A 17,248-nucleotide genomic window follows, 5' to 3' on the forward strand; every position below is an offset into this window, starting at 1 on the left:
TACATAAACGGTTAGTTTTACGACATTGTTCTTCCTTCCTTCTTCACATGTTCCAACTATAAACAAAAACCTTTGCAATTTTTCCATAAAAAGTTTTCCAATAAAGAAAATTTGATTTGTTTGTCCAACTAAAGTTTGAACAAGTTTTGCAAATACATATTCGCCTTGAAGACTCTGTTTGAGAAGATTTTTGTGCATGTGAGGTGGATAAGAATTCAAAATACACTTGCAATGTTAAACATTGTTTACAGATGAAGTCATTTGGAAATTGAAGAATTGAGTTAATTTTTTGTTTTTCCTGTTTGGCTTTGAGGTCAAAATTGCTTGTTTGTAATTTCAAAAAAAAGCAACTAACCCCTGTGAATGTTTGAAAAAATATTGTTTAAAAAACACGCTTATGGCTCAAAGGAGGTGTTTGAAAAAATATTGTTTAAAAAGCCACGCTTATGGCTCTGATGGTGTTTAAAAAAATATTGTTTAAAAACCACACTTATGTTTCTATGGATGTTTGAAAAAAGTATTGTTTAAAAAACTACGTTTATGGCTCTGTGGGTGTTTGAAAAATATTCCGTTGGTGTTTGTAAAATATAATTGTCCTTGATCATGTGCCAGTGAATGGGAACGTTACTTACTTACTTAGCTGGCCCATTACAGAACATTTGTTCCATAGACCGAAGTAAGAAATGATCTCCATTTCTCACTGTTTTTCGCTTCGCTTTCTGGAATACCGCGCCTTTTCATCTCTTCATCCACTTGTTTGTGCCAAATATTCTTTGGCCTGCCAATTCTGCGTGCACCGCCATGTGGCATGTATTCATACGCCTTTTTAGCGGGTTCATCATCGCTCATTCTTATGATATGGCCTAGCCAACGCAATCGTTGAATCTCGATACGTTTAACTATATTCATGTGTTTGTATGGCTGATATAGCTCGTGGTTCATACGACGTCGATATTCACCGTCAACGAAATCGGCCCGTAGACCTTTCGAAGAATTTCCTCTCAAGCACACCAAGCACTGCCTTATCTGCTTGCGCAAGTACCCATGCTTCGGAGCCATACATTAGCACGGGTAGTAACAGCGTTTTGTATAGTGGTATTTTTGTTTGACGAGATGTGGTTTTGTTTTTAAATTGCTTATTTAAACCATAGTAGCATCTGTTGGCCAATACAATTCTTCTTCTTATTTCACAACTGATGTTGTTTGTTGTGCTTATGGCAGTGCCGAGGTAGACAAAGTCTTTAACTACCATAAAATTATAGGTACCAACTTCCACAGTTGATCCGAGCTCCATGGACGCTTTGCGCGTCGACACCATCAATTTGGTCTTTTCGCCGTTTACCGCCAGACCCACTTTCGCAGATTCTGCTTCGACCTTCCTAAAGGTATCAGTTACTTCCTTTACTGATCCCATGATGTCTATATCATCAGCATAAGCAAGTAACATGTGGCTATTGGTGTAAATTGTGCCATGTCTTTTGACATTTGCATCTCGTATTACCTTTTCCAGCAAAATGTTGAATAGGTCACACGAAAGACTGTCTCCTTGTCTGAAACCTCTTTTGGTACTGAACTGTTCGGAGAGGTTCTTTCCAATTTTAACTGAGGGCCTAGTATCAGTTAGTCATCTTACAAAGCCGGATGAGCTTTGCGGGGATACCAAATTCAGACATCGCATGGAATACCTTTGATCGGAGGGGACTGTCGAATGCTGCTTTATAATCGACAAAAATGTGATATGTGTCGATCTGCATCTCTTGGGTCTTCTCCAGGATTTGCCGCAGGGTAAATATCTGGTCAATGGTGGACTTACCATGTCTAAAGCCTCATTGGTATGGTCCAATTATTTCGTTGACCATTGGCTTTAGTCGTTCGCACAATATCCCTGCCACTATCATATAGGCAATAGAGAGAAGACTTATGCCCCTATAGTTGGAGCATACAGTCTTATCTCCTTTCTTGTGGACGGGACATAGGATGCTCAGGTTCCAATCGTCGGGTACGCGTTCTTTCTGCCAGATGGTGCTAACTAGCTGATGCATACACCTTATCAGCGCGTCGCCTCCGGTTTTTAACAGCTCGGCTGGTAAGCCACCGGCTCCTGCTGCTTTATTATTCTTCAGCCGGTTGATTGCTATTTTTACCTCATCTTGACCGGGCGGTTTACATTCTATACCATCTTCGGGGATTGGACCTGTGGTATCATCGTCTTCGCTACTATTGGATACCAGCAGATTGGAGAAATGTTCCTTCCATATCCTGAGCACGCTATCCCTATCTGTTACCAGATTACCTTGCTGGTCTCTACAGGAGGATGTGCCTGTACCAAAGCCATCTGTTTGATGTTTCACTCTTTGGTAGAATTTTCGGACTTCATGCTGACTCCTGTACATCTCGATTTTTTCACACTCCCGCTTTTCCATTTATCTCTTTTTCTTGCGGAAAAGATGTTCCTCTTCTCTCCTGTTCTCTCGATATCTCTCCCGTGCGCTATGCGTTGCTACAGATTGTAAGTTAGCCCTATATGCCGCATGTTTCTCTTCGGTAGCAGCACGACACTCCTGGTCATACCATGAATTCCTTTGTGGAGGTCTCTGGTATCCAAGTATGGATTTTGCGGCTGATTGCATGGAGTGGGCAATATTTTGCCATTGTGTTGTTATGTTATCGGGACAGGGAGTGCTCTCATTAAGCAATTGGGCTAGTTGAGTGGAATATGCTTTGGCTATCTGTTGTGTTTGCAGCCTATCGATGTCCAACTTCCGCGTGGTGTCTGTTCGTGCTTTATTTGCAACGTTTAAACGTACCTTTGCTGCAACAAGTTAGTGACCCGAATCAATGTTTGCGCCTCTGAACGATCGTACATCCAACACGCTCGATGAATGTCTTCCATCTATTACAACATGATCAATTTGATTACTTGTTCTTTGATCTGGAGACAGCCAGGTGCCCTTATGAATATCGAGATGATTAAATCTGGTACTGCTAACTACCATGTTTTTTGCAGCTGCAAAGTATATCAGCCTCGTACCATTGTCAGATGTTTCACTGTGGAGACTAAAATTCCCGACTGTTGGGCCAAAGATATTCTCCTTTCCAATTTTGGCATTAAAATAGCCTAGAATAATTTTAATGTCATGGGCAGGGCAACGGTCATATTTTTCTTCTAAGCGCTCGTGAAATATATCTTTGGTCTGTTCGTCCTTTTCTTCAGTGGGAGCATGAGCTCAAATAAAGCTAATGTTGAAGAATTTAGCTTTTATTCGAATTGCAGCAAGTCTTTCATTCACTGGGGTGAAGCTGGATACCAGATATTTTAGCCTCCAACTAACTACGAATCCCCAACCAAACTCATGCTTTAGGTCATGACAGCTATAATACAGTGCGTCACCTTTAGGTGTTGTTGTGACGCCTTTCCCAATCCATCGTATTTCCTGTATGGCAGTAATATCGGGCTTGTACTTTTCAAGTACGTTTGCCAATGCGAAGACTGCACCTTCTCTATATAGATTCGCAGATCATGGTCCTTAAAACGTTTGCGGGGTTGGTCAACTTTAGAGGGGTTTCTTACGTTTTTTCATAGTAGGCTGTTTTTTCCGGGGGAGGGTTACTAACCCGACGCCCAAACCCAAGTTTTTAGCATGTTAGCTCACTACCTGTAACGGATGTTAAAGGCCGTTCCCCAGGTGACACCACGGGGAGGTCAGTGTCCACTTGAGATGAAAGAGCGACCAAGATAACTCCTGGGCTTTGCCATGTTAAAACCTATCAGGACCGTTCCTTGGTATCTTCCATCCCCTACTTCACCCAGTGCGAACGTTATATTCATTAAAATTCATGCAAAGAAAATGGAACATGTGTTGTAAAAATTTTGTGTGGTACAAATTCTACTCAACTACATTGATTTTTAATTGCATTATCTGTGAACAATGTTGAACAATTGTTTGCTATGGAAGACTGACTGACTGAATTGAAACGTTGTCATTCAACATTTGATGGACAGCTTTGTTTCTAATTCAGTTTCTACTTTTCCACATTGATTACAATTACCTTGGCTAATGGAGTCGGGCTGCATAAATCATTCTTGATAGGCCCTTGACAAACTGTAATTGTTCACTTTACCGTCTATTCGAAAAAAAAAATCAAAGAAAAAAGTTATATTACAAAATGAGAAGGCATTATAAATCAATTAAAACTGTCATTCAATCATTCATTGATTCAACAGTAAGCTCTTGCTGGTGCCAGTATCACATTCAGTATATGCCAGCAGTGCACAAGCACAGGCTTCTGCAGCATGTCCCATGTGTTTAAAAAGATTTAAAACTGTTTGCATGTTGGTGTCATCTTGACATGTTGTGATTGATGTTTATTTGTTTCAGAAAATGCAATTCTAATTGCCATAAAATTAGTTATGCAGAAGCCATAATTTGGTTTAATTACAAGACTGGTGTTTATTTATGTTTTCAATAGAAGTGCAATTTATATTTGGTGTTCGATTTGGTTCTAATAAATTTTCTTTTTCAATGAATTTTAAATTTGCGTATTAGTCCTTTGAATTAGTAATTAAAATGTTGAAAAATTGAAGATAAATTTGTATTTCTTAGAACAATACACAATAATTTGATATTTAATTTTGTATATAATTTAATTATTTGTGTGTAATTTATAATTATTTAAATTTTATACAACAATGGCTACCCTAATTTAATATCTGAACACTGTGGCGTATTTCACTGAGAATAGATAATTCATAATTCATACGCTCCAAGTGCCGGCCACACAGATTTTGAATAAGAATTATTATGCAGACATACACACATAAAAATAAAAACAAGCAACAATAAACTATAGCCATACCGGACCGACCTCAAATGTTACGATCTATTTCAGCCGATTAGTATTGTCCGATCATAATATAAAATTTTTGAGCTATTCGCATTATATGTCATTGCATCACAATCCTTATCTTTTTTTCAGATTATATAACAGGTATTCCATAACGTAATTTTAAACCTTTGTTGAACAAATCTTATACACAGAAGAGTCGCTACTGTTTGACGATCCCTTAACGCAGAATCAACCACAAAACATCCATACAAACGGCAGAGTGCGATTTGAAATGCCTTCACCACATTCATGCATACATAGTTAGTGTACGAATGTTAGCGGTTGATGTGTGTGTGTAGTGGTAAAGTAAACCAAAAGTCATCGTATTGCTGGAAATGGTTAGGCAATGTGGTTTACAGTAACGGATATTGTTGTTGTGGTAAAATTCCAATAGAGTTACTTTCTCAAACTTTATGTGAATGTGGATATATGTATGTGCACGTATATGTTAATGTGTATAGATGTGTACAAAATACATTTCTATTGCTGTTGTTTAACCATCTTTATAGTTAATAGTAAAATATTTTAAAATTTGTTGTGGTTTGCGGTATAGTTTGAGAGAAAAATTATTCTAAATATTCATAAAATAAAAATATATAAGTGGAATTAGAAACATGTTGCCAATAAGTCTAATAAAAACAACTGAGCTACAATTTACCCACATAACAATTTAACTAATTAGAAGGATTTACTATAAACAATTTGCAAATAATCGTCACTGTAAAAACACGCTGCATTTGAAAGAAGAAAGTTCGATGAGTGTGAATTCACTCCCACAGCCGATATGTCTGATGAGCTGCAAAACTAACAGCGAACTAGTCACATAAATTGGTGGTTGTGTGGGTCATTAAGCTCAACTCTAAAACGAGAAAATTAATAAAAAAATAATTTAAAAAATTAAGTTACAGTGTTTTATTTATAAATGCGCTAAAAACTAGAAAATAATATTTAATGATGGAATCTCTTAAAAAAACGCTTGAATTTGAATTAAAAATAGTGACGATATTAAACGGCAAGCGTTTAATATTTGAGAGATTCAATCTTGAAAAAATATTTTCTAGTTTTTAATGCATTTATAAATAAAACAGTGTGAATTAATTTTTTTTTAATTACTTTTATTTTTAACTTTTCAGTAATTAAATTTTTTGACCACTGAGAACCTCATAACAAAATTATAACCAATTTAGGCCGAAAATGAAGACAAAAACTTTAAAATGCCTGAAATTATGTGGTACCGTTATATAAGGGCTAAACCAAAACCTGGACTTATGACCATAATTTTTGGTGGGAAAGTTTCTGTACCACTGGAAACTCCAATTGCCAAGTTTCAGCCAATTCGGATTGAAAATGAAAATAAAATTCTTAAAATACCTGAAATCAGTTTATACCTCTAAATGGAGGCTATACCAAAACCTTGACATGTGTCCAACATTTTTGGTGAGGAAGCTTCTGTACCCGAAATGCCAAATTACAATCAATTCTGCCTAAACATGAAGATAGAGTCCTTAAAATACGAGTACTTTAAATAGGGTGGTTTTGGTTTCATATTCATGTATTGTCATCCAAATCTGAAAAGTGTGCAAAGTTTCAGTTCGGTTGGTCAATAAGTTACTAGATTTGAACTTAACGGACACCAAAGCAAGTTAAATAAAACACGGTAATTAAAAAAAAAAGTGATCTTCGCCCTGTCAGGCAAAATTTCAAAAAATTTGCCAAAATGTTCATATATGTACGAGTATGTATTAATTTGGGATTAGTAAATCCGGTAATATCCGGAAACAAAAACTCTATGAAGTTCATTGTAATATGCCCTCCTGTTCTCGCGCGTTTATTGCCCTGCCCTTCTGTTTACATTAAATTTTTCTGTTTGTACACGAGTATGTGTGTATGTGCATCCGGATCTCGTTTGAACATTGTGGAACATTCTACATGAGGGATGCTAGAACCGTCTTTGCATGGGCGAGCGGGTATAAATACGCGGGTGCAGCTGGCGGCCGAGTTAGTTGTGAATAAACCGCGAGCTTTAAACCGTAAGTGTAAGTTAAGAAGTAACCTAAATAGAGTAAGGCTTTGTACTTACTGGAGAAAAGCTGTGTGCTAGTAGAGAAACAAAGTCTTCTGTGAATACCTGAAGTTAATAATATCAATAAAGCATTGTAGAATCGTAATCCAAAACGAACACTGTTTTATTTGGTTTTATCGTATCGCGGAAGAAAATAACGTCTACACGGGATTAAGTTTAAACCCTAATTTCGTAACAAAATACATTCACTATGTGATTTAAAGTTGATCGTTAAAGGTGCTTGTCCGAGTTGTTTCAATTCAGGAAAATAAGGAATCGATTAAAGACCGCATTTAAAAAATTCAGAAAAATACAAACGGTCCCCGATTTTATGAAAAAGAAGAACCAATTTTATCATTTCCCTCTTGAAGTAAATCCGTGGATGGTTTGAGCAGAGACATATACTATGAAAATCTGAAAACCAAAAGTTGATTTCGCAACTTACGAATGGTTTCGGAAAGAAAGATTTAAGGGAACTCTAATATAAAGATGTTGTAGTCTGACAGAAAATTGATTATGAATTTCAGACGAAATGATTACTGAAAAGGCCTTGCCGACAGAGATATACTCTCAGCCTGTGCGGATTGAAATACTTTTTTTCAAAAAAAAAAAATTTTTGTATTTATGGGGGTTTTCAAAATTTTGGGCGTATGAACCGACAAAAATATGGATACGATTAAAGCTCAAACATTTGCGTGGGGGCTTTTATTACCATACTAGACTACGAAAAACATAATATCGCTGTAAATAGGACCACTAGGAAAATCTTCGGTAAAAATGTCCAAAGAATTCTCAAACAGACCCTTAAAATGTTGAACATTTGTGTGCGTGGTACCCCAAGGATTGGACAGGTAGGGCCCAAATTTCGACAATATTTAGAGATACAAAGTTTGGACAAAATCGGTTGCTACGTCTATTAGACATCGCTCGTACCATTTTAGCGAATATTTTCGAACTTTTGTTGGGGGAAGTACCGGAGGGAGTGGACCTATAAGCACCACCTTCGAATAAATCTAATATTCGAAGAAATATTACGATATCCAAAGTGTGAACGACCGAAGTATTCGGTTCGAGCTCTCCAGCCACTATATATTGTGCCATAGGGGGTTATTACAACATTCGGGCTGTCTTCTCAAGAACTTGGACTTATACATGGACTTGCCCCTGAAAAAACTTTTACTGTCGTAATTCAAGCAGCGAATGAAAGTTGCTTCAATAAAATCAAAGTGATTCGAGAGCAAACCTTAAAGTGAATTTATCCAAAATTTTGTGTAGGAGGTACCCAAGGGAGTGGATAAATATAGTCCATGTTCGAACCCGATCTATATCTGGTAGATATATTAGGATGTGTACAGTATGGACCAAATAGGGCTCTCCCTTCAAGAGTTATCGTGCAATTTTTCGGGAACATGTGGACTTGCCTCAGATGAAACTTGTACGATCGTATGGGGGGCAGTGAATACAAGTTGTTACAGCAAAAATGAAAGCGATTCGATAGCAGGCCCTAAACTGAACTTTCCCGAAATTTTGTGTGGAAGGTACCCGAAGGAGTGGACCGATTGAGTCCATATTGGAACCTTATCTAAGTCTGGAAGAAATTTCACAAATTGCAAAGTATGAACCAAATCGGTTATTCCCTTCAAGAGTTATAGTGCGCACAAATTGTCCGAACATTTTCGAACTTTTGTGGGGGAGGTACCAGAAGGAGTGGACCGATATAACCCATCTTCGAACTTAAACTAAGTTCGGACAAAATATTACGAAAGCCAAATTTTGGACCGAATCGGTTGATCCGTTCGAGAGTTATCGTGCGCTCCAGCCAGCCAGACAGACGGACGGACATGGGTAAATCAACTCCAAATTGTCTAAAATACATTTCGTCCAAACATACTTGGGGCCTAACACCATAATTTCGATGAGGCACATTTTGCCCGTATACACTTTCATACTTTCATATACCCTCCTTAGCATAAATGCTGAGGGTATAAAAATGCGAATCCGAGGGAATTAAAAAAAAAATAAATAATATTCAAGAAATTTATAAATGTAATAAGTGAACCTACGTAACCCAAGAATTTTTCCTCAAGTGGTTCATAAACAAATTTGTGTCAGCAATAAGAGGACATCTACAAAATATTTGGCTTTGATGAGAAATACCTTTTCTTCTAGATAATTGTCCACGAGATGACCATGTTCTGACATCTGAAAACGAAACAATAAAATTTCTCCCACCGAATTGCGTGTGCCTAATTCGGCCTAGGGATCAAGGGGCTTCCAATCGAACTATCAAAAATTAGTCTTCGAAAAATTTTGCCTGGAGTGAACACCGCAAACCGCTTTAATAAAAAGAATGTTTCGTAGACGGTCATTTGCCGGAAAACTAATTAATGTAATATTTTTAACAAAATCGAAAATATATTAAGATATAAAGTCTTAAACATTTATATGCAAAATAAAAAGGTCGAAGAAACTAATTTCTATATTAAGATATATTCTATCTGTCTACCTTAAAGATTGGCGCTTTTCCTGAAAAAAAAAATAATGACAATGGGAGTTTTAAGCTGCACAACTGAGGTTAATTCATACTACTCAATCCCTATATAGCAAAGCACAAACTTAGGAAATTGTACACTCTATTCTGCGCATTTTAGTGTTATTGGTCTAACGTATAAATAAATAAATCTTACAGTAATGTCAAAAACAATCTAAACGCATGATATACACTTCCACTCACTTGAATAGAACCCCCTACCATTTTTTTTTTTCAATCTTCATTCTTTTCCGATTTATACAAGATATGATGTTTTGAAGTTTTATTATATTTTGTTTCATGTGCTTGGAGTAAATATAGTCACTAATTTGTATCCAATTCCAATTCATGTAAAAATTATACAACAAAAGCAAAATAAAGTCAAAAATTCAAGAAAAAAATTTGGCTCATTTGAATAGAACCCCTCCTTTAAAACTTGGGTATACGGAATGATTGTATTAGAATATCGATGCTTATTCACTCTATATTGAAAATAAAGTACTTTCAGTAGCATTCAATATATGATTTGGAAAAGGTCGTTTACTCTGTACAAAAGTTGTTGTGAATATAAGCCGTTCGAAAATATGAACTCGACCACAAACAAAAATACATCGGTGTAATCTGAATCACAAAAACTATCTTCAGTAAACATACATAGTTACGAAAAAATATCAGTGTTATCACGAAGACAACTAACACCTTCAATAAAAATTTCAAAACAAACTTCGAACAGCTCTTAAAAGAACACCTAGACAGTAGGACGGACATAACTATATCGACCACAAATCGTTTGTAACGGAGGTCGTCTTAACATATGCGTGCTCTAAAACCATTATTTCCGTGAGACATATTTGTACCCGTATTAAAGTCTATTTAACCTCATTAGTCATAAGGCTGATGAGAGTAATTTGTTAAGAATTTTTAAACTTTTTGAGTTCAAAGTTATGTTTTGGTGTACACTCTCGATTTCAACAGATTCAAGGTTCTACTTATAACCAAATAAGTTAAATTTTTCGTTAGAGTGTTTCTGTGCACTTCCTTAATTTTCCATTTGAGCATTCTTTGAAAAAGTTGGAATTTCTTAAACCCCTTGACTCACAACGTACATTTCAGAAAGTAATTTACCTGTAAATACCATCAAAAAATAGCAACAATTCCATTACAAAGTCAATGGATGTTTGCAAATTCAATTCGATTCCAGCTGTTACTTCCTGTTAACTTTAATTTCAATAACCACTCAATTTTCTTATTTCTGCTTGTAAGGTTTCGTTCTGTTCTTTGTGCATTTGAAGATGGAACAAAGTTTATATCGACTTTTAACAACTTCTAGGAAATGACTTCCGCTTTGTGTTGTGGTTACCCAGGCAAATTGTTTTTGATACACACAAATGTACAAACAACCACTACAAGTAATACTGGGAAGCTTATTGTTTGATTTTTAACGACGTTCGATGTTTCCAAGGTTTCCATAATTCTGAATAACAGAAAACATTGCAAAATCTTCCGTGGAATACCTACACTGCGTGTGGAGGTTGTTAACGAATGGTTTCGCCCGCAAATGTTTGTCACACAACAAATAAGTGAAGTAACAAATTGTAATTGTCAGAATTTTGTAGTTCAATGTTGATGGTTTTTATTGAAATGAAATGGTTTTTATTTGAAATTCAAGAAAGTGTTGTTATGCAAAGAAAAATAGAAAAAAAAAATGCACGTGACCAGAGGAGGCACATAAGGGAGGCGCATAAATCTGTAATACTAGAAAAGTTTCTGACCTGATTTATAAATTTGTTCATACGCTTAAACCAATTGTTAAGTACTTTTTCCACTCCGATTGAGAAACCTTTAAACATGGTTTTTGAATACTTTAACAGCATCTTCTGACGACGAACATCTTTGACCGCGCCTTTTTTTCTTGATGTGCAGGAATCAAATGAAGTCATTCAATTCCAAGTCAGGGCTGTACTGCAGATGATCCATCAATGTATCCCATATTTCGAAATGCCTTTTCTTGAATAGGATCGTTATTTTTCAACATAGAAACTTGAAATTTTGCAATAGCATGTATTTTAGTCTTATGTATTAGATTCAATCAAAAAACTAATTTTGTCCTTTTTGGAGATACGACATCGGGCATTTATGGTTTACGATTACTTCAACACGCAGAGAAAAAATATTTTTCGGTTTTGTTGGAACAAAAATATCTATTTTGGTTCCAAAAATGTGTTTGTTTTGTATAAACATTGTAATCCAAATCCAAAAATACCATCTTTTGTTCCGAACATAGAAAACAAAAACAACTTTCGAATTTCCGCAATATTGTAAAAATCGTTAACAATACCGATTGTAGGAACAATCATAATCAAAATTTTTTACAAAACATATTGTCAACCCTGAAAACCAGATACTAAATTTTTTGATTTGAGTGTATATACTTCTCATATACACTTTCCACACAACTTTGATATAAATATCCCGTATAATATTACGAGCATTGATGAACGCAATACATGGTTTGCTACTTTAGCTGACAACAAAGACAAACAAAAAGCCACAAGCAAGCCACCACAACATAAGGAATAATTAAACACCATAACAAACATGAAAAGGAAAGAAGAATGAAATAAAGAAGAAAAATGAAACAAAACAGAAACAAATAAAAACAAGAGTTGGTATACATAAACACAAAAACAAAGATAAAGGCAGCATGTCATACAAACACCACCACAACTCACCAAAATTGTTTTTTCAACACGGCATCGAATAGCGAGAGAAGAGAAAAAACTTTCGAAGAAAAGAGAAAAATATTGTTCAGTTGACACAAACTATTTTTGGATTCACAATACTACATAAGGAGTCCAACAATATGTTAACAATACATATTTTGCTCTTGGAATATTGTTGGATCAAACATATTTTTTTCTCTGCGTGAATGTAGAACAGTGTGGAACAAACTTAATATTCAATCTATACTATGGTGGAGGGTACACAAATACATTGTCACTTACAAGTCTCAATTACACCGAAGTGGGTCATTTTATGTCCTTTCTACGGAATATAAAACAAATATCCGGCATCAAAAGGTAAACGTATTTCGTTTTACAGGCAATTAAATTCTTAAAAATAGTTTAGTATTAAATAGTGAAATACTTTAACGTTCACCCTAAGTAAATGCCAGCAACATTCACAACCAAAAAACAAAGCAAAACTTGTTTTAAAAACTTTCTCGTTTTATTTTGATTAAACAAATTGTTAAAAGAGTTTTGTTGAAAAAAAAAAACTTCAAACGTGTTCATAACTAAAAAGCAGATAAAGTTTTTACTTAACTTTATCACATAGATATGCCTTTAGCAAAAATTTCTTTGAATTATTAAAAACGTTCCATTTTCTCTGCAGTTTTTAAATGTTACTTACGTTAGAATTTCATTTCTCTTTTATTACAGTTTCATGGAAAACAGCCAACGGCATGTTGATGTCTTTAATTTGAAATGTTTTCATTGAAGGAAGACGGAGAAGAAAGTTTCACATAAATTCGCAACAGCAAATGACAATAATAATCATAAGCATTAGAAACCAAATCAGTGGAAGAAAAACAACAACTTTGAAAATGAGGCATAACAGGTTTCAAGAAATGAAAAAAGAAATTCCAGCCGCTAAAAGCCTGAAACGCAAAAACAGCTGCCTATGTTGCTGTTGTTGCTGATGAAAAAATTCCAAACAACACAACATAATCAAGTTAACGCTGTGAATGAACACACACAGCACTTAACCAAGCAGCAAATATTTAGACGCCTATATACACAAGAGAGCAATCGACAGTAGCAGAGAAATAACGGCGATTTGATTTAGCAAAAATTTGCCATAAACCACGCACAAAGCCAACCAAGCTTGAAAGCCCGAGGGTAGAAAACTTGCAAACAAAGCGCGCACACATACAAAGACACACAGAAACAAACTCAACATGGACCACAATCACAGCAATTTCCAGTTGCGTCAACAACAACAACAGACATTACCCCCACAGGCACAAACATTATCCTCATCGTTGGCCATTGCCTGTGCCGAATGGCTAAATGCCACCGAATGTAGCAATATCACATTTGCCATTGGCAAAAGCCGTGGTGTATCCACGATTGCTGCCGATGGCCTGAATACCACCCTGCCTCCCGATAATCTTGTCGAAATGGAACTAGAGGCCGATTGGCCTTTAGAACGAGTTGTGTCCATGATTGTGCCTGTCTTCTTCGGTATTATTGGATTTGCCGGTCTGCTGGGAAATGCTTTGGTCATACTTGGTAAGTGTAGAAGCTCGTTGACGGATACACTCCTTATTGCACATGAAGTGTTGTGTTGTGTGTTTCTTTTTTTAAAAAATTGAAAAAAATGAAAGGATGTGAGTATGGGGGTTTATTATTAAAAAATGTAGCAAAATAAAGTGGGTTTAACACGAATTACTTTATTCAATAACAAGTCATTCATGATGAAAAAAATTGAACAAACAATCATTCCAAAAGTCTGAGATAATATTTTTAAGGGTCATACCGTTAAGATATGAGACAATTTTATATGTTGTAATTAGTGGGAAAATATAATAGTCCAGTAAAAGTAGACATTGAAATAGCAAAAATTCTCTCAAAGCTGAATTTTCGTGGAGAGCTACGGTTTGCCATTACAAGCAATGTTATAAAAGTCCCCATCAATCCCATGTGTGCAAATAGAGTTATTCGGGGTTAAAAGTAAAAATTTAGGTATTTTTTAGGTTTCCGGATTTTTTCTTGAAAACAGTGGGTCTAATCAAAAAGTGACTGGAGCAAATATTGTAGACAGAAAAATTCACTACGTGGTGGGTCTTCATAATTTTTTCCTAGAAGGAACCATTCTTGCGATATAGCGGTTCTAAAAAACATACCATTTATATGCACTTATAAGGGAAATACGAACATATTCAGGTAAAACGGCAAAAATAACCGCAGTAACCGGGGCGTGTTTAGTAGAGTTATTCCATGTTAGGGTCATTTTATGCTAAAAATATACCATTTCAGCCACAATGCACTGTGGCCGAACTTGTATGGGCAGAGCGGCCAAAAATACTTCCTGTGCAGATATCAATAAGACATTTTCAGTAAAGGCTAGTTTAGCAACACAAATAAAAAGGAGCAAAAATAGATCAACATAGGTCCAACTTTAGGTATAGTCCCTCCCCCCTGATTTCTGGCATTTTGGGGGTCTTGAACACAATTTGAATTTCTGTCAAAAGGTAGGGTTTGTTGCGCTAATTACGAAAATGTAAAATTTTCATGGGCGGCGGATCCGCTTCGCGGTTATTTGACCCGAAAGGCCAGATTTGAAACCGGGTTAGACTCGGTTCTATTGAACTCATTACTAAAAGCTTATGGAAATACTTAACATATGGCGTTGTTATTTTAATTGGTCCGCCTCATGATATTCTTATCATTCTTGTAGACAATTTGTAAGTCTACAACTTTTAATTTAGTCGATTTCGGATAATTCATACCGTTTAAAAAAAAAACCAAAAAAAAAAGAATGAGGCCTCCAAAAAATGACCTTTGACCCTGAATAACTTCGTTAGCACACATGGCATCGATGGGCACTTATAGGTCGTTAATTCTAATGGCAAACCCTAACTTTCCACCAAAATTCAGCTTTGTGGGACTTTTTGTTATTTCCCCCTTATACGCATGCCTATTTTAACTGGACTGTAACAGAAACAAGTAGGAAAGGCATTAAGTTCGGCCGAACTTTTTATACCCTCCACTACGAACATTATTGAAGTAAATAGGATTAATTCGTTTCCTTTGTTCCTTGCACGAGCAGAATATCTTAACTGATAACAATCACTTTAAACTCATTCGGGGCGTCATCGTTGTTCATTCCAAATCATGGACGAATATTTAAAATTTTCCGAATTGTGCTTTTGTATCCTCTAACCAAACACAATATTAAATTACAGCAATATCAGTTCGAAAATTTAACAGAAAACCCTTAAAACGCATACAATTGGAAAATACCGGTTCTAGACTTAAACCCGGATAGTATGTTTAGTAGTATGGATAGTATGTTTCGTCAATTTTAATATTCAGTATAAAAGTGTGACTAAAATCGTCAAAAGGGTGACGTAGGGTATGGAAGATACCAAGGAATGGTCCTAACCGGCATTAACAAGGCAAAGCACAGGATTCATCTTAGTCCCTCTTTCATCTCATGTGGACACTGACCTCCCCGTGGTGTAACCTGGGGAACTGCCTTTAACACCCGTTAAAGTAAGTGAGCTAACAGGTGCCGCGCTTTTACCCATAAGAACGATAAAAACTTGGGTTTGGGCGTCGGATTAGTAACCATCCCCTAAAACAGCCTACTATGAAAAAACGAAAGAAAAGAAAAACAAAACCCTCTAAAGTTGACGAACCCCGCAAACGTTTTAAGGACCATGATCTGCGAATCTGCACTTGGATTGTTGGCACTCTTTATAGAGAAAGTGCAGTTTACGCATTGGCAGATGTACTTGATAAGTGCAAGGCCGACATTACTGTCATACAGGAAATACGTTGGAACGGGAAAGGCGTCACAACAACACCTAAATGTGACGCACTGTATTATAGCTGCCCTGACGTAAAGCAGGAGTTTGGTTGCGGATTCCGTTGCGGATTACCGTTTCCCTGCTCATGACATTAAAATTATACTAGGCGATTTTAATGCCAAAATTGGAAAGGAGACTATTTTTGGCCCAACAGTCGGGAAATTCAGTCTCCTCAGTGAAACATCTGACAAGGTATGAGGCTGATAGACTATGCAGCTGCAAGAAACATGGTAGTTAGCAGTACCAGATTTAAGCATCTCGATATTCCTAAGGGCGATCACGTTGTGATGGATGGAAGACATGCATCAAGCGTGTTGGATGTACGATCGTTCCGAGGTGCAAACATAGACTCGGACCACTACCTTGTTGCAGCAAAGGTACGCACCCGCTTAAACGTAGCAAACAAAGTACGAACAAACACAACACGAAAGTTAGACATCGGTAAGCTGCAATCACAACAGATAGCCACAGCATATTCCACTCAACTAGCCCAATTGCTAAATCAAAGCACTCCTCGTCCCGATAACATATCAGGGCAGTGGCAAAACATTGCCCACTCCATGCAAACAGCTGCAAAATCAGTACTTGGATACTAGAGACCTCCACCAAGGAATACATGGTATGACCAGTAGTGTCGTGCTGCTACCGAAGAGAAAAAAGCGGCATATAGGGTTAATTTACAATCAGTAGCAACGCGTAGCGCACGAGAGAGGTATCCGAAGAAAAGGAGAGAGGAGAAACGTCTTTTCCGCAGGAAAAAGAGAGAGATGGAAAAGCGGTAGTGTGAACAAATCGAGATGTTCAGGAGGCAGAATGAAGTCCGAAAATTCTACCAAAGTGTGAAACATCAAACTAATGGCTTTGGAACTGGCACATCCTCCTGTAGAGACCAGCAAGGTAATCTGGTAACTGATACAGATAGTGTGATAAGGATATGGAAAGAGCGTTTTTCCAAACTGTTGGTATCCAATAGTAGCGAAGTCGACGAAGATACCACAGTCCCAATCCCAGAAGATTGTATTGAATGTATACCGCCCAGACAAGATGAGGTAAAGACAGCAATAAATCGGCTGAAGAATAATAAGGCAGCAGGAGCTGATGGCCTACCAGCCGAGCTGTTTAAAACCGGAGGCGACACGCTGATAAGGTGTATGCATCAGCTAGTTAGCTCTAT

The 17,248-nt window shown here is 36.6% G+C and overlaps 1 protein-coding gene across 3 annotated transcripts in view; it reads left to right on the forward strand.

Moving 5' to 3' along the window:
• The window catches only part of AstA-R1 (allatostatin A receptor 1), a 397,360-nt gene that overhangs the window by 254,943 nt on the left and 125,169 nt on the right, over positions 1 to 17,248 (forward strand). For 2 of the 3 annotated variants that reach the window (XM_073977861.1, XM_073977862.1), the window contains exon 2: positions 12,920 to 13,771. In XM_073977861.1, coding sequence (XP_073833962.1) covers positions 13,438 to 13,771 — 334 coding nt within the window. In that variant the 5' untranslated portion in view covers positions 12,920 to 13,437. Of the gene's footprint in view, positions 1 to 12,454; positions 12,560 to 12,919; positions 13,772 to 17,248 lie in introns of those variants that run through there. The other variant, XM_073977863.1, reaches the window with a different exon arrangement.

Source organism: Musca autumnalis, unplaced genomic scaffold (assembly GCF_047663935.1).
Source record: "Musca autumnalis isolate F117 unplaced genomic scaffold, ASM4766393v1 scaffold_3, whole genome shotgun sequence".
NCBI classification, from domain to species: domain Eukaryota; kingdom Metazoa; phylum Arthropoda; class Insecta; order Diptera; family Muscidae; genus Musca; species Musca autumnalis.